At 38.8% G+C, this 18,791-nt stretch overlaps 1 protein-coding gene across 1 annotated transcript in view; it reads left to right on the top strand.

Annotated features, from left to right (window-relative positions):
- PIR (pirin) overlaps positions 1–18,791 on the top strand; it is a 60,839-nt gene that overhangs the window by 22,720 nt on the left and 19,328 nt on the right. The window contains exons 5-6 of the mRNA XM_053580380.1: positions 343–549; positions 15,507–15,591. Of these exons, the coding sequence (XP_053436355.1) occupies positions 343–549; positions 15,507–15,591 (292 nt within the window). The remainder of the gene's footprint in view (positions 1–342; positions 550–15,506; positions 15,592–18,791) is intronic.

Raw genomic sequence — 18,791 nt, 5'->3', positions numbered from 1 at the left:
TGCATTGCTGGTTGGCCTCTCCCCCTTCCTAACCCTGCTTTGCTCACGTCTGTCTGCAACTCTCCATCATAGACCTCCATCTAAGACTCAGGGATATCAGAGAGAGCATTCTTCAATTTGTAGAAATCTCGGTTCTGATGCATTGATTTCATAGGAAGCATTTGGAAAACTGGAAAGGGCTCCAGCAGCTGTCACTGATGTTTGTTATTTCTCTGGATGCCCTGGGACTCTGACAGCAGCAGCTGTATGATGCCTTACTTAGCAACAGCGTTGTAGTTATTCCACCTGCAGACTTGTCAGGGGTATAGTTAACTTTCCTCCTTGTTGCTTTGGTGTTTGCAGTGGATGACTGCTGGCCGGGGCATCCTGCATGCTGAGATGCCTTGCTCAGAGGAGCCCGCACATGGCCTACAATTGTGGGTTAACCTGAGGGGTTCCGAAAAGATGGTGGAGCCTCAGTACCAAGAGCTAAAAAACAAAGAAATTCCAAAGCCCACTAAAGATGGCGTAACCATCGCGGTCATCTCTGGAGAAGCACTGGGGATAAAGGTAAGCCATGCTGTGTGTCCATGAAATCTGAAGTATGCAGTAACATAGGCTGGCCGCTTCTGGGTTATCAACTGTCACTGGGTATAACATAATTCATGACCCCTGGGTTGGACTTGCTTCCTAGGTATCAGAATAAGTGTAACCTAATGGAACCCATTTTATGCAACTGTTTTGCTGCATAAAAGCCTATAAAGTTAGGAAAATTATAAGAAAGCAAGTTCATATAAGTAATTTGGTCAAAAAGCAATTTTCAAGCTATGTCTTAGTATAGGTGCTGATTTAGCTTAATTACTTTCACTTAATAGTGTAAGTTTATGCTTGCAATTCTAGCTCCTTGGTATTACAAGATCACAACCTTTAAAAAAAAATGGAAAAGAAAGACCAATGGCACTTCACAAAGAATTATGTAAATTACTTATGCCCAACTTAGTAAGTAAAGCACATTACTACATTATAGACGGTTTATTTTTTAAAATTAACTTGGCCATTATTTATTAAACCTATACATGACATACCCTGCACATCCTTTTAAACTGAGACTTTATACTGTTTAGGATAAGGGTCCCACCTTTTTGATCAAATGAGATAAAGTCAGGCAAAAGATTATGGACACATTTGTGGGAGGAAGGGGGTGTGGCAAATATGGTGTTAATTGCGCACCTGAACTGCTTCGGGGTACTGTGTTCTCTTAGGTGGGGTTTCCTAGAAGCAGACCCTGAGATGAGGCTTCCTATGCAAATGCGTTTTTAAAAAGTACTCCTAGAAGAACAGTAAAAGAAACCAGGACAAGATAGGGGAGGAAGCCAAGAAAGGTCCCATCTCAGGCTAAGTCCAGAAGACAGTGTCTCTAGCTCCATCCTGCAGGGGGCTGGGGCGGATCAATATGCCTCAGAGTTGTCCTGACCCACTGCGGGCAAGGGATCTGGGCTGTCATGTTTCCTCATTCGATAGTCATTGGTTACAGCCATTAACTTTGGGATAGAGGGCACAGCAATGGTTAAAAGGCATCCAAGAGGGTCTGATTGGGGCCTTGACATCAAGTATCACACATGGCATTGAGAGCATTAAGATGGTGGATGCTACTTTGCCATTCTCCCAGCCAGCAACCAGCACTTAAAATGATTTTAAATATTAACTTATATAAATTTTCATTTTTAAATCTGCATCTGCAGGGATAATGGTTTGGCAATGACCACTACCCAGCCACTCAGTGGACATCACACAGTTAACAGATTGGTCATGATTATTGGTCGGAACTTAATGGTTTTTGTGTTTCCTGCACAGTTCCCTGTGTTTCCACCACAGTTCTTTACCTATACCATGCCTAGGTGTATTGTATTATTTTGATTTGTTTTTGAACAGGAAGAACAATTGAAAGTTGTCCCCTGCTAAGCATATCTGACTGCTGTCCACACCCCTGGCAGGCCTAGAGCTTATTCTGAAGTTTGAAACAAACCTCTCTTGTGTTTCTCTGTTGCTATTTCGCCAAGCACTGGGCAGTGAGTGCCCCTTTTCAGCTGTTTGTGAAGAGCTTCCTTCCTCTCAGCTCAACAGAAGAGAGTTAAAATCCTGAGGTCTTGCTGGCGTAAGGCCAGAGGACATGGCTGGGTGTAGAATCGGGCAGATGGAAACTAAGGGGAGCTGAGTTGATGCAGATATGAAGCCATTCACTCTGCCTCATGTGGTGTTTAGCATTGCACGTTTCTGGGACTCTAGGGTTCTGGGGACATGCCTTTAGGGGATATTGAGCCTTGTGAATAGTGAGGACAGCAGGTCCCCTCTCCAAGCCCCCACCCCCGCTCCACTTCCACTGGAGCACAAGACTTTGCCTGGTTGTATATTTGGAATTGTCCATAAAATTTTATTTAGAAAAAGAGAGGTCAGAAGCTAAAAAGAGAAATCAGATCCGTGTTTTAATAGCCAGGCAAAGCCAGCAATATCTTCAATCCTTAGAGTTTGCAACTGCTTCTTATTTATAGAAGACATAAGGCGATTTTAAGGTTGGAGCTGGTTCCGGTTACAATCAGAAGGTCATTTTAAAGCACTTTCAAGAAGCAGACCATGTGGTCTTGCAATCACAACCCAGGATTAGAGACCTGAGATAGTGTTTTAACTTTGTAAAATAATGTCTTAGTAGCTGTAAGTCTCTATTACTTCTTTTTGTTAAGTAAAACTTCTGAAGCCAATCATATTCTCCTAAGTAAATGATAAATCACCATGATAAGAGGCCAGCATTTAATAATAACATCTTTCAGAACCTTGGGCAGCATTAATTTGGATTTGGAAAGGCAGCGAGGTGCCATGGTTACTGGTATGCAGTTTAGAGACAGAATGCCTGGGTTAGATTCTTACCATAAACTAGCTGTGTGGCCTTGGGAAAGCCACTTAACCTCTCTGTGCCTAGTTTCCTCATCCATAAAATAGAGTTTCTATGAGGATTAAGTAACTTTTTCTCCATTAAGCTCTCAGAACAGCACTGGACACATTGTAAACACCATGTTAAGTGGTGGATGTTATTATTTTTGATTACTTGGGGTAAGTCAAGCAGGAGCAGGAGCTGGGCTAAGGTTTATGTCTGTAGTCTGTGCCAAAGGGATTTGCTGCCCTGAAGAAAGGACACTAGTGTCAGTGATTGCAAAGATGGGGGGGCATTGGCCATTTCTTTATAGGTCTCATAAGAAACATAGTTTTGCACATCTGAAGCCTTAATCTCTGCTCACCAAGAAATGATGGGGGACTTAAAAGATGTAGATCTACCATAAATGCAATCTGAAGATCATTTTGTATCAGAAAGATGATTTTAAGGTAAATTATGAGATAAGGCTGAGGAATATACTGTATATCTTTCAAGAGATTGATGTATTTATAACCAATCAACAACAACTCCCCTCCCTAATATGAAAATATCTAGTTGGAATTAGTAATTAGTGGAAATGGAATTAGTGACCATTCCAGCACTTCCCTGACTTTAGTATTCATGTGGATTACCTGAGGGTCTTGATAAAATGCAGATTCCGAGTCAGCAGGTCTGGAGTGGGGTCCGAGATTCTGCATTGGTAACAGGCTCCCGGGGGATGCCCGCTGATGCTGTTGTCGGGGGGCCACTCTTTGTAACACTCCTGGGCGTGGGGGCCACCTTGAAGAATAGTTTGATCAGACTCCTATAAAAGATGTTAAATGGTCGGTCTGGTACTCGGCTTTTGGCAAATCTCATTTAACTTTTCTGAACTTCAGTTCCTACATCCACAAAAATGGTGAGGGGTTTTTGTGCAAGGTGCTGTATGCCTTGATGAACAAACAGCACTGTCCTTTTGATATTCCTGAGGCTAGATGCATCCCAGTTTCCCAGGCTGTGTGTAGTCTGAGCATTTATTCAGTCTTTGTAGAGCCATCGCCCATTCTGAGCAAGATTCTACCAGGACAGCACAGTCTAAAGTGAAGGCCAAAAGGGGGGAAAATATAAAAATGACATAGTTTGAATAGTGTCTGTCACTTCTGGAAGGTCAAAAATCACATGTTTATTTCACGAGAGTATGAAATTCTCCAAACCCCATTCCATCCTTATCAGTCAGCCAATCTGCAATATTTATTACCAGCTCTCTTTGGAACATAATTCTTTTGCCAAAAAAACCGCCTCTTCTTGCCTTTTGCTGCTCTAAATTCCATTGTCAGAAGCAAATGTTGAAGAGACCTCAGCCCCACTGGGGTCAGAGAGGGGCAGTCTGGAGCCAGATGGCCTGGGTTCACTAACTCACTCCGGAAAAGTCACAAGCTCCCTGGGCCTCAGTTTTCTCATCTAAAAAATGGAGATAATGCTAATGACCCAGCTCAGAGGGACGCAGGGAGGGTTCAATTGGTTGATATCTATAAAGCACTAAGAACGCATGCAGAGTAAGCTCTCTGTAAGTAAGCGGTTGCTATTTTTACTTCCACAACAAGCTTTGGAGAATGTTCATGTGTCCTACAGACTCAACAAAAGCAGTCTTCCTTCTGATGGGCAGACCAATACAATATTCATGTATTGCATAACTAAATTTTTCAAAATGTAGTTGAAAGCTGAAGTTGAAGCAGGTCAAAAGGAAGGAAATGATTCAAAACATGGGGATAGAGAAAAATCCAAGGCCAAGTTTGTCTACTTCTGAGTTGTACCGAAGGCTGATGTTGGCCATGTGTATATTCCTGCATGCCTGTCTCCCAGGGTTTTAGATGGTACGACCTGAGGTTAAGCCCCCAGCATGCCGTGTGCAGTCCTGCCTCATCTCCAATTTCACGAAGCGTTTTATTCTATAGGACTGGCCAACACAGGCCATGGAGCCTGAACAGATGATCAGCATCATTCCACAGACAAGTGTAAAACTTGGCTCTGAGTCAGTGTTAAGAATGGGCACAATTAGGTCTGTTAGGCTTGTTTAGTAAATAGGAGGACACCAAAGAAATGTAATCAGTATCTTCAAAGTATTTGTCCTGTGCTAGGCAGCCATAGTTGGCACTTCATTTGCAGTTAGGAATGTTCAGATAAACAGCGGTCGGGATCTGCTTAAATCAGCTGTACAAAAGGTTGCTCTTGCCCAGGGCAGCCCACTCACTCCTGAAATATCGTTCTTGGTGTGCACAAAGGGTGCCAGATGTTCTTATTCTTTCGAAATGTCCTCGCTGACCCAATCACCTAGGAAGTACATTCCAGTGGTATACACAAGACCTCTTCTTGCCAGTAAGTGAAGAATGGATAGGTGTGCTTTTAAATCAGAGTTACTACATCCCATACCATTCAAACATCCTTGGCCCTGGTGAGCAGGATTATAAATTAGCAGGAAATTTAGACTAAGAGCATAATAAAGGCTACAAAAAACCATGATGTCACCTTCAATAAAAATGAGTGAACACTTTAATTACTTCTATGGCTGTCATGGCTTACACTTTTAGGATATAATAAGTCTTGGGAACACATTATGGGTTTTTTCTAACTGCAGCAAAAAATACAGGACAGCTTCAAAGAGCTGTCTTTAGACTATTGAAAGTTGTATTAAAAGCTGAGCTCTGGTGGATATAAGTGAGGTGGAGGTCAGTGTTTTAAAATCTGGTATTGACATATACCCAAACACAATACTTTATTTTGACCAAGGCACAAATCTTTGGGATCACATAGCTTTTGAATAATTTGACCATACTCATGCTAAATGTGATGAGCAAATTCAGTGTCAGACATAATTCTGATTACTTGAAGCATCAGAAGCTTACAGTAGGTAAATTATACCTCGATACATTTGTTTTTACAAAAAGAATTCTGCTTCTGTGGACAGGTATAGATAGGTACTCCAAGGTGGCATTTCACTGAAAAATCAAGATATCTCTGGTGCATTTCTATAATAGTTGGACAAGTGGATTAATAAGCTGTGGTGTATGTACACCATGGAATACTATTCAGCCACTAAAAAAGATGGAGACTTTACATCTTTTGTATTAACGTAGATGGAGGTGGAACACATCCTTTTAGTAAAGCATCACAAGAATGGAGAAGCAAGAATCCAATGTACTCTATTCTAATATGAAGGCAGCAGATGAGCTAATACAAGGTGGGGAGGTAAAGGAATGAGCAAGTGGGGAGAGGGGAGGAGGGAGAGAGATGGATGGGGGTCACGGTGTATGGCACACCTCTTGGGGGCAGGACACAATTATGAGAGGGACTTTATATAACAGATACAATCAGTGTAACCTAATTCTTTGTACCCTCAATGAATAATAAAAAAGAAAAATAAATGTAATCGTCGGACAGGAAAGTTCTGTTCATTCAGCTCTTCCATTGCTTCAATGGAGTATTAGGATCTGAACAAGGTTCTTAGGAGGCATGAGTCTAGAACTCCCAAAAATATGAGATGCTTTTCAAAGCCAATCACAACCTGCACTTCCAGGTTTCAAGATTGAGGGGTCATATCTGTCTGAAGGCATTAGTTCCCAGAGCTCTAGGAAATCTTAACCTTTGCCAAATAGTTTCCCATATTACATCTTGATGTACTTTCTTGTATGAAATCTTAAAAAAATCTTGGTAAATACCAAATGTAACTAGATGAGATTAAAAATATTACAAAGCCCCATGAGAAATATTCTAGCATCAGTCAATACACTTACTGACTCAATCTTGGAATACATCACCCATGGATCAGAGATAAAGGCTAGAAAGGCTCCCTGTTAGCACATTCGGGGGGCCATTGGTGGTTTTAATGTACTGTTGCCTTTATGGGGGGTATGGATAGATTATTTATATAAGAGATGGCTATTCCTTCTTTGGTTTTAATTTCCAAAAAAATGGGAACATCTGTAACCCAGTTTGGGGCAAGGATGCTGACTCAAAGAGTGAAGAAATAAAAGTACAGTTTCACAACTAACATGTCTCTGGTTAAATTTCAGGACCATGAGTCCTGTCAGCATCAGTTTTCCCTTCCCCATTAGCCCTTTGTCCTCACCTCCTCTCCCATAAGTAAAAAGTGTGTGAGAGAGAGAGACTAGAGCAGTGGTTCTCGACCTTCCTAATGCTGTGGCCCTTTAATACAATTCCTGTGGGTTGCAACCCACGGGTTGAGAACCTCTGGACTAGAATGTTATTATTCATTAAAGGACTCTTTGGAAAAGGATACTATAGAGATTAGACTGTAGGGTAATTTGGCCATGTCCAAAATTCTTTATCAGCTGGACAGCTTGATGTTCAAGACTGTCCACAATCCTTCCTGGTTGATAGAAGTTACAAATGTTTTCTGGCCCTCTCTAACTCCCACCCTACACAGAGCCATTGGCGTTTTGCCTACAAGTTCCTTGTCTTCTCTTTGTGTAGCACTTCATGTATATGTCAAAATATGATTACAGGGTTTTAATCCTTCCCATGATACCTTTGGCACTGAGGATGGAAACTAATCTCTCCCACTCCTTATCAGAATTTTTTAAAATAATCAAGAATTCAGAAATCAGCATGCTTTGGATTGAGGACAGAAGACATCATTTCATTGAAGAGCAGCAGCCTATTCTAAACGATGATAGTTTGAAGTTTGCATTAAATAATCTGGTAAATATATTTTTCATTTCCTCAAAGCCTGAAGGTCTCCAGGAGAAGAGGAAAGTGTGCTTTCTCACACAGGGGTGATGACAGAGTTTGAGTGTATACGGTGGTGGAGAGAAAAGTATGTCTTTTTTTTTTATTAAATCATAGCTGTGTACATTAATGTGATCATGGGGCACCATACACTGGTTTTATAGACCGTTTGACACATTTTCATCACACTGGTTAACATAGCCTTCCTGGCATTTTCTTAGTTATTGTGTTAAGACGTTTACATTCTACATTTACTAAGTTTCACATGTACCCTTGTAAGATACACCGCAGGTGTAATACCACCAATCACCCTCCCTCTGCCCACCTCTTCCCTCTCTCCCCTCCCTTTCCCCTTTCCCCCTATTCTTAGGTTAGAACTGGGTTATAGCTTTCATGTGAAAGCCATAAATTAGTTTCATAGTAGGGCTGAGTACATTGGATACTTTTTCTTCCATTCTTGAGATACTTTACGAAGAAGAATATGTTCCAGCTCCATCCATGTAAACATGAAAGAGGTAAAGTCTCCATCTTTCTTTAAGGCTGCATAATATTCCATGGTGTACATATACCACAATTTATTAATCCATTCGTGGATCGATGGGCACTTGGGCTTTTTCCATGACTTAGCCAAGAACACAGTAAGTAAAGCAAGCAAACAGCCCTCAGAATGGGAGAAGATATTTGCAGGTTATGTCTCCGACAAAGGTTTAATAACCAGAATCCACAGATACTCATATCTGTGTACTTATACTCAAACGTATAAGCAAGAAAAGAACAAGTGATCCCATCGCAGGCTGGGCAAGGGACTTGAAGAGAAACTTCTCTGAAGAAGACAGGTGCACGGCCTACAGACATGAAAAAATGCTCATCATCTTTAATCATCAGAGAAATGCAAATCAAAACTACTTTGAGATATCATCTAACTCCAGTAAGATTAGCCCATATTACAAAATCCCAAGACCAGAGATGTTGGCGTGGATGTGGAGAAAAGGGAACACTTCTACACTGCTGGTGGGAATGCAAATTAATACATTCCTTTTGGAAAGATGTTTGGAGAACACTTAGAGATCTAAAAATAGACCTGCCATTCAATCCTATAATTCCTCTACCAGGTATATACCCAGAAGACCAAAAATCACATCATAACAAAGATATTTGTACCAGAATGTTTATTGCAGCCCAATTGATGCAATTTTTCTTGATGCAATTTTTCTCAACAGTGCAAAGCCCAATAGAACATGAGACTGGGAAGGTGGTGGAAGGAGAATCCCTGACTACAGTCTACACCTGACTGGATCTTTCCTGACTTTCTAAACTCATGTCATTCTCTCTAGCAGCTACTTTGTGCCTGCCATATTGCTCTCCTCTCAGTCCCTGGATACTTTACGCTCTTCACTGCCTTCAAGGACTTAGGACATGCTTTGCTCCATTCTCTGCCCAGAGGCCTCATACCTTTAACTCTTCTCATTCAAGTTTATGCTTCAGTGTAGTTTCCCTATCAAGCCCTTGCATTACTCCCCCCATTTTGTTTTTTCTCTCTGTACCACTCTGTGTTTATTTCTTTTATATCATAGACCACATTTTGTCATTTTATATTTAATTTTTTAAATTTTTTTCTTCACTAGAAAGCAAACCATATATATATATGTATATATATATATATATATATACACACACATATATCCAAAGACAGGTACATTGTAGGTTCTCAACCAATATTTTTTGAATGAGGAAAATAATGAATGGAGAGCTAAAGAGGTTAATGAACAGAAGGTTTACTAAAATAAAAATGTAAGTGGACTAATTAATACATATAGAGCACCTATAATAGTGCCTGGTACTTACTAAGCCCTCAATATATCTAGTTATTGTTATTCTTGTATTAACAATATGTAATATTTATTAAATTAATATTAATATCACCCAAACTAATAGTCAGATTTAAAGAGTAAGGAAACATCAATTTCTGCTTTTTAAATTAACTAAGATTAAAAAAAATAAGATGGTCAACATTTTGATGAGTACTTTTACAGTAACGTAATTTGACCAAAAGTGATTTGACCCAAAGTAATTAGGATGAAAGTAGGTTAGTTGGTATAACAAGTAATGAGAATGATTTGTTCAAAAACAAATACTGTCAGGTACTGATTGTTGAAATATTGGTATTTGAACTATCGTGGTAATGCCTTTAAATATTTTATTTTAGGTTAAGCTTTTTTTTCTTAGTTTTTGTCTACTTTTCAAATATTTTTCTTTGCTTTTACTTTCTACCCCCAGCAATTAATCCTTTGCTTCTATGTTTGTGGCAAGGAAAATGAATCTAAATGTACAGCAGGGGACTTGTTGAGATATGTTAACTCGGTAACAATAGGGTATTTGTTGGAAAAAAAACAAATAAACAATATTTAGGACATATAAAGAGCTGAAAAACATCCCTGTCGTGTAACAAAATTACCAAGACTAGAAAAATCAATGAGTGGCAGTAGACACTTTCAGCAAAATTGCTGTTTTTACCAGATGATTCCATTGACCAGTTTGCTCTTGGCCACATTGTCTAGACCTTTATAATTTCACTGTGAAAGAAAAAAATTAGAAGGCTAGTCAAAGACTTATGTGAAAGGTATTCATCAAAAGTTAGCAATGATGCTGGAAAACCCCCATAAAACAAAATGCCCAGCACTAGTGGGGTGGTCCACTGTGTGTGTGTGAGTGTGTAGAGACAAACAGAAGCACTGCTGCTTTCTCCTACAGGGTTCTGGGGATTGGCACTCATTAGTACAGTTACTGGGAGCAATTTGCTTGAGCAACATAGTATAATAAAATTGAGAATTTGAGTGCATTTCCTGAAAAACCACTAAATCGTAAAGTGTTTTGAAAATAGTTCCCCCAAAGAAATGTAAAAATATTTATGACAGCTCTGACACATGACACTTGTCAGCATGGTGGTAAAAACAGCAGCATTCAGGAATCAATGGGTGAAAGGAGCAGTGGCAAAACTCTTTTGCTACACTCAGACATGGCAATGTGGTAGGCACGTTCCTTTTCATGGGAAGATGTTTTTAAGTCACATGGCTTCCATGTGGCAGTGATTTCATCTTCTAATTAAGATCATGTTTATGAATAAAAGCAGAGGAAGGAAGCCAGCTTGACAAGGGTATCATACCAAAGGTCAGGGTGAGTGGCAAGTTTTTGTTTTGTGGTCATTACTGGGGTGGTATGTGAGACTCATTAAGGGTTTGGTTCTGACATATTGATAGGGAAAGAGAGATGAGATTCTCCCATATTTAGTAGCATCCCTGTTGTTGCAGGTAAGCCATAATTTACCCCTAACCGCTTATGAAGTTATATTACTTGCCTTCTAGAAGCTTTGCCTACGTGATAGATGAACCTTACAATTTTAAGCCATTAGGCTTTTCTACTATAGGCTAAAATCTTTAAAGGAAGGTGCTCTAAATACTTTCAACAGAGAATTATGAAATGAGAAGAAAGAAGAAAGATGAAAAGATTTTAGTACCTCTGCAGGTATTATTATTATTATTATTTTTTTTTTTTTTGAGACAGAGTCTCACTGTGTCTCCCTGGTTCGAGTGCTGTGGCATTACAGCTCACAGCAAATTCTTGGGCTTAAGCAATTCTCTTGCCTCAACCTCCCAAGTAGCTGGGACTACCGGCACCCACCACAACCCCTGGCTATTTTTTGGTTGTAGTTGTCATTGTTGTTTGGCAGGCCTGGGATGGATTCGAACCTACCAGCTCTGGTGTATGTGGCTGGCGCCCTAGCCACTGAGCTACAGGCACTGAGTCCTCTGCAGGTATTATTAATCAGAACCAAAGCAGAGAAAAGGAAAGAAAAAAAAAAAAACAATTACGTTAGTTCTGTCCATGCTGAAACAGATTTACAGAGGGATTTTTCTTAGTTTGTCGTGGACCAATTTATCTTAATCCTGTGGAAATAGGGACATGGATAACTTAAGTTTTAACTAGCAAAGAATGATTTAATGAAATTTTTGTTCCATTTTTAGGCTATCTTACTAGTTTAATACTATATATAAAAACAAACAGAACAGGACACAGGGAAAATGTGCCTACTGTCAAAAATTCTTTACGGTTAAAAATTATCAGAGTGTGTAATAGAAAAACTAAACCCAGGTTTGCTCAAAGTACATTCAAGGCTGACATTATCATCTTCGAGTTAAATGAACATAATTAACACTTGCTGTTTCAACAGAGTCACCACAGGAGAACAAAATTGAAAAAAAAACCTACTTGCTTTTCAAAAGTCTGTGTGTATATGTGTACAGACCCCTACACACACACTTCATGGGAACAGCTTCCGAGTGGAGTTTTATCTCATAGATGAATTAGAATAATGTTGCATCCTAACATTGCATTTAGGGGGATATGGAGTCATTGATTATTTGAGGAATATTACATTGAAACCCTCTATGGGGGTATTTGCGAAACTTGGTAAATGTAGAATATAAATGTTTTGGCACAGTAACTGAGATAACGCCGGAAAGGCTATGTTAACCACTGGGATAAAAATGTGTCAAATGGTTTATGAAGTGAGTGTATGATGCCCCATAATCATATCATTGTATACACTTAAGATTTAATAAAAAAATTAAAAAAAAAAAAAAAAAAAGAAACCCTCTATGATCCAATAGTCAATGTGAAAAAAATACTAGAAATGGAATCCTATTTTAGGTTGTAGATGTTGTGAAAAACACCTCCCAAATGAATTTAAGATTTTCTCTTAGCCCTTTTCACAGTGTACGAGAATAGAATATATTTATGGCTTTATAAAGTCTCTCTGTTTCTGTTTAAAAATTTTTAATGAATAGATAAATGAATATAGAACACTATGTGTTTGTGTGTGTACACACATTGCATGTCTGTGTCCGTGTAATTGTGCTTTCAGAGAGGCGAGTTACTGTTTGGGGACAATATGGATTAGATTGAGAAGCTAGAGGCATGAAGGACAGAAGAAAAAGGGCCAGGTAGGTCAGCAGATTGATGACTAAGGTTGAGGGCAAGAAGAGAGCGAATTAACCAGAGGCCCCCCAAAACTCCCCATAGCTCTAGTTGCCCTCCCTCTCTCCAGCTACATTCTCACTTCCCTACACCACTAGTCTAAAAAATTAGTTTCAGGACTAGAAATAGACTTAAACATGAGTGAGTCCCCTTATAGGGTTTCCAGATGAGTGAACCAAACCCAGAAGAAGAAAAGTGCTTTGCTAGTCAGCATGAAAAGCAATGCCAGAATCAAAGACTCCTGGTTTCCAGTTAATGGTTATTTTGGGGACTACATTCTAGGAGAATACTAAGAAAAATTAAATCAAGAACCATTTTGCAATTAATCTCTTCACTGTAGGAAGGGATACCGCACCTGCCACCGAGGCAGAGGTTGAGAAAGTTGCTTAAACAAACAGGGATCCTTTGTCTGAAAGAGAGCAAAATGTTACCCAAGCAGAGGAATCATCCAACACATGTTACTGGAGGTTCACCCTTGACCTTTTCAGAGGTAATTGTAGAAGTCTTCATCCAACAAAAGCAATCCCTTTCCAGATGGTGCCTTCCACCCCTAATGATCTTGGACAGTCAAACCCCATGTCTCTGATGTGCTGCTGCCCTTCTTTTATGTATGTCTCGCGCTCTTCACATTGACTGTGAATCTTTGGCCTCAGGCAGCCCTTGATGTCACAGGTTTTTCTGCTTTCATTTATGTATGCACTGGAGAATTTGCTTTTCCAGTCTTTGGAGCTGTATTAATGCAGCTTGACCTTCTAAGCCATGCAAAACTCTTCCAGCCCATTTTAAACTCCAAAGCTTCAATAGGAGACACTCACAGAACAGGCAAAAATCTTCTGATAGTTTTATTTACAATTCTCTATTCCAAAATTTATTGTATAGACATACCTTTTGACCTTACCAAATTCAACTATTCTAAAGAGAGGCATTTTGGTACATGTAGGTAAGGATGTTAACGAGCACCATATGTATACTGTCAATAGATGTATTATTATACATGGGATTTTCTATTATGAAACATCATTCATTAAATATTTATTGAACACCTACGATGAGACAGACACAGTTGGTTAGCCCTGGGGATTAAGCAGTGAAAAAAGCAGAAATGTTCATCTCCTCATGGAGCTTACATAATTATTATCTGCAAAATTACACCTCATTCAAGCATAGCAAATACTTCCGGTCTCTCAATTCTCTTTTGGTCTACTTACAAATGTTTGTTTTTAACCAATGTAGGCTTTTTATTAAAATATAACATGAACACAGAGAAGTAAACAAATCACGTGGACAGCTCAGAAACTTTTTACCACATGAACACATCCATGAAACCTGAAGCCAGGTCAAGAAACAGAACATTAACAGCTCCCAGAAGAACCTCTTTTTAAACTTTTTCCAGTTGTTAACCTTCCCATTGTAACTGCTTTTCTGACTTCTGACACCATAGATTAGTTTTGCCTTGTTTGGGACTTTATAGAAATGGACTCATATGATGTATGGTCTGTGTCCGCCCTCATTTGCTCAATATAGGTATTACATTCAAATGAGTTCTAGGGTGTAGTTGAACTCATTCATTCTCCCTGCTGTATGGTATTCTTCTCTGTAAGTATATTTTAATTCATTTATCCATTCTATTGTTAGAGACATTTGGGCTATTTCCAGTGTGGGCTATTATCGACCGTTCACAATTAAGATCCTTGTACATGTGTTTAGGTGAACATTTCTATTGGATATACATCTGTGAGTTGGAATATTGATTGGGTCATAGGTTATGGATATATTCATCCATACTACATACGGCCAAAAAGGTCTCCACAGTGTTCGCACCAAGGGATAGTCCCACCAGCAGCATATGAAAATTCTAGTTACTCCACAACCAAGCTTAATGTCATGTGCTTTTTCATTTTCATGTGCATTTTTAAGTTAAAAAAAGTAGAATAGAACCACTCGGACTTCGTGATAAATAATGAGACATCATAAAATTAATAGCAACAATCCTAATCCCTTGGATTTTAGTCTATGCCAACAATTCAAGATGGTATTATATTGAATTACAAACTCTGCTTAACTTATGATGGGATCAAAGCCACTGTTTACAATGGAAAATCCTGCAAAACATTGCCTTTCTTACATTTGGTGTTGTGGTTTTTTCAAGCCAGCCACGGCAGAGTACCTTTTTGGTTTTTTTGTAAGAAAAAATAAAAATACGTACAGGACACTTTTTTGAATTTCAAAATGGAAATGGCTTTCTTGAGTCCTGGGGGAAGAAACAAGTATTTGGATGTGAGATTATCTACCATCTCAAATGGAAGACTGGAAGTAAGAAAGTAGGAGCAACTATTGGCCAGGAAAATGGTAACATTACACCATATTTGAGAAATGCCCATAGGGCAGCGGTTCTCAACCTGTGGGTCACCACCCCTTTGGGGGTCGAACGACCCTTTCACAGGGGTCACCTGAATACATCCTGCATATCAGATATTTACATTCCGAATCATAACAGTAGCAAAGTTACAGTTATGAGGTAGCAACAAAAACAATTTTATGGTTGGGGGCCACCACAACATGAGGAACTGTATTAAAGGGTTGTGGCATTAGGAAGGTTGAGAACCTTCTGCCATAGGGAGACAGCCATCGTCTGAAATTAGCTTGTTAACCATATTATAAAGCTAGGAGGGCAACCCCACACTTAACAGGGGCTGAACCGGTCCTCCCAGGCCTTAATGACACTTCCCTAGGAAGAACTATAAATATAATGGATCCAGGCCCAGGCCTATTACAAAGGGCCCTACTCAAGTAAAGAAGAGCCTTATTATTAGAAAAATATTAATTCTTTTTTTCTTTTCAGTCTAAAGTTTACACCCGCACGCCAACTCTGTATCTGGATTTTAAATTGGATGAGGGTGCGAAACATATTCAGCCAATTCCCAGAGGTATGATGGGTTCTGGGATTTAGTAATCATGTCGGGGAAAAAAAAAAAAACAACAACAACCAAGGAGCTGCTTTCTCTAGAATATTCTTGTTTCTGAACCTTAGCACAAAGCCCTATGAACTTTGTTTATGTTTAATTTTGTTTAAATTAACGAATACTGCTGGGGCCTTTCAAGTTAAGAAAATCAGGAGGAATTCATGGAATGTTAGGGTCAGCCCCTCTGGGCCACATCCCTCCATTTAAGGTGTGGACACTAAGGCCTGACAGATTAGTCATTTGCTTAAGGCCACAGAAAGACTTACTGGCCAAATTAGGGTGAATAAAATACACCTGTCTCCTGACTTCCTGGGTCCTATTGACTCACTGAGTTCCTGGAGGCAAATTCAGACTTGTGTTTCTCATAAGTAAGTGCATCTCTGATTGAGACGCAGGTTTTGCTTGATACAAGTATTGTTATGAAAGCATTGCCTTTAAGGTGGTGTTTGAACCTAAACAAAAATTACAAAATTCCGAAGTATTTAATGTCAAATTTATTTTTTAAAATGGCTGTTCCCAAGGTGATTAGGCACCAACTTTGAGCCCATCATTTTGTTCTTTTTTTTTTTTTTTTTTTTTTGGAGACAGAGTTTCACTCTATGTCACCCTCAGTAGAGTGCTGTGGCATCACAGCTCATAGCAACCCCAAACTCTTGGGTTTAAGCAATTCTCTTGCCTCGGCCTCCCAAGTAGCTGGGACTTCAGGTGCCCACCACAAGGCCCAGCTATTTTTTGCTTGTAGTTGTCATTGTTGTTTAGCAGACCTGGGCTAGGTTCAAACCCGCCAGCTCTGGTGTATATGGCTGGCGCCCTAGCTGCTGAGCTACAGGCGTCGAGCCATCATTCTGGCTATTAGATTTAAAAAATAAATTTTGTCTTTTATTGATGCATAGATGTTCATATTTTCAGGATATATATGATAATTTAATACAGTCATACAATTTGTGAAGATCAAATCAGTAGTTAGGATATTCAATGCCTTAAATATGTGTGCTTTTTTTCTTTATGCTAGAAACATCTGAATTATTCTCTTCCACCTATTTTGAAATATACAATAGATTATTGTAAACTATAGTCACCATACTAATCTATCAAACACTAGGTCTTATTTTATAAAGCTGTGTACTTGTACCCATTAATCAATCTCTCTTTATCTCCCCCTTCCTTCCCAGCCTCTAGTATCCCCCATTCTATTCTCTATCAGCCCGAGTTCAATTGTTTTAATTTTTAATTCCCATATACAACTAAAAACATGTGATATTTGTCTTTCTGTGACTGACTTACCACTTCACAGAACGACCTCCAGTTCTAGCCATGTTGCTACAAATGACAGGCAGGATTTCATTCTTTTTATGGCTAAATAATATCCCACTGTGTATATGTATGACATTTTCTTTATCCATTCATCTATTGACGGGTACTCAGGTTGATTTCATACCTTGGCTACTGTGAATAGTGTTGGAGTAAACGTGGTAGTACAGATATCTCTTCAATAGATTATTTTCCTTTCTTTTGAATCTATATGCAGTGGTACAATTTCTGGATCATATGGTAGTTCTAGTTTTAGTTTCTTTGAGGAACGTCCTTGCTGTTTTGCATAGTAGCTGCACTAATTTACATTCTCACCAATAGTATACGATGGTTCGCCTTTCTCCACATCCTCACTAGGGTCTGTTACTCCTTTTTTAATAAAAGCCATTTTAACTGGAACAAGATCATATTGTGGTTTTGATTTCCATTTCTCTGATGACTAATGATGTGGAGCATTTTTTCATATACCCATTGGCCATTTGTATATCTTCTTTTACTGTTCAGATCTTTTGCCTATTTTAAAATCAGACTATTTGGTTTTTTTTTTTCTATTGTTTGTGTTCCTTCTGCATTCCAGTTGTTAACCTCTTCTCAGATGGATAGTTTTCAGATATTTTCTCCCATTCTGTGGGTTTTCTCTTTACTTTATTGATTATTTCCTTAGCTATTCAGAAGCTTTTAGGTTGATATAATCAAATTTGTCTATTTTTGTTTTGGTTGCCTGTGCTTTGGAGGTCTTACACAAAAATTCTTTGCCCAAACCAATGTCTTAGACTGCTTCCTCAGAGTTTTCTTTTCATAGTTTTAGGTTTTAGATTTAAGTCTTTTAATCCATTCTGATTTGATTTTTTTTACATGGTGAGAGATGGGATTCTAATTTCATTCTTCTACACATGATTATTCAGTTTTCCCAGCACCATTTACTGAAAGGGGGCATCCTTTGCCCATTGTATGTTATTGACATCTTTGTTGAAAATGAGCTGGCTATAAATGCATGGATTTATTTCTGGGTTCTCCATTCTGTTCCATTGGTCTCTGTGTTTTTTTTTCATGCCAGTACTATGCTGTTTTGGTTACTACAGCTCTGTAGTACGTTTTGAAGTTGGGTAATGTGATGCCTCCAGTTTTATTCTTTTTGCTTAGAATTGCTTTGGCTATCAGGATCATATTCTCTTTCCCTATAAATTTTAGGATTGCTTTTACAATTTCTTTGAAGAATGTTATTGGTATTTTGATAGGGATTGCATTGGATCTATAAATTGCTTTGGGTAATATTGTTGTTTTAACAACATTAATTCTTCCAATCCATGAGCATGGACTATCCTTCCATTTTTTTGTGTCCTCTTTAATTTCTTTCATCACTGTTTTATAATTTTTCTTGTATAAAACTTTCACTTCTTTAGTTAAGTCCTAGTTATTTTACATTCTCTGTAGCAATTGTAAATGTAGTTGCTTTCTTCGTTTCTTCTTCAGATTGTTTGCTGTTAGTGTATATAAATGCTACAGATTTTTGTGTTTTTATTTTGTATCCTGAAACTCTACTGAATTCATTTATTAATACTAATAGTTTTTGGTGGAATCTTTAGATTTCTTCTTTATTTTTCTTTATTTTTTACTTTTTTTTGGACAGAGTTTCACTATGTCGCCCTCGGTAGAGTGCTATGGCGTCACAGCTCACAGCAACCTCGAACTCTTGGGTTTAAGCGATTCTCTTGCCTCACCCTCCCGAGTAGCTGGGACTACAGGTGCCTGCCACAATGCCTTTTATTTATTTTCTTCCTCTTGTCTAATTGCTCTAGGCAGGTTTTCCAGGATTGTGCTGAAGAAAATCGGTGAAAGTGGGCATCCTTGTT

The sequence above is a fragment of the Nycticebus coucang genome, chromosome X (genome assembly GCF_027406575.1).
Source record: "Nycticebus coucang isolate mNycCou1 chromosome X, mNycCou1.pri, whole genome shotgun sequence".
Taxonomy (NCBI): Eukaryota; Metazoa; Chordata; class Mammalia; order Primates; family Lorisidae; genus Nycticebus; species Nycticebus coucang.
Note: the sequence above shows the minus strand (reverse complement) of the source record. Positions and strands in the feature narration are given on the sequence as shown.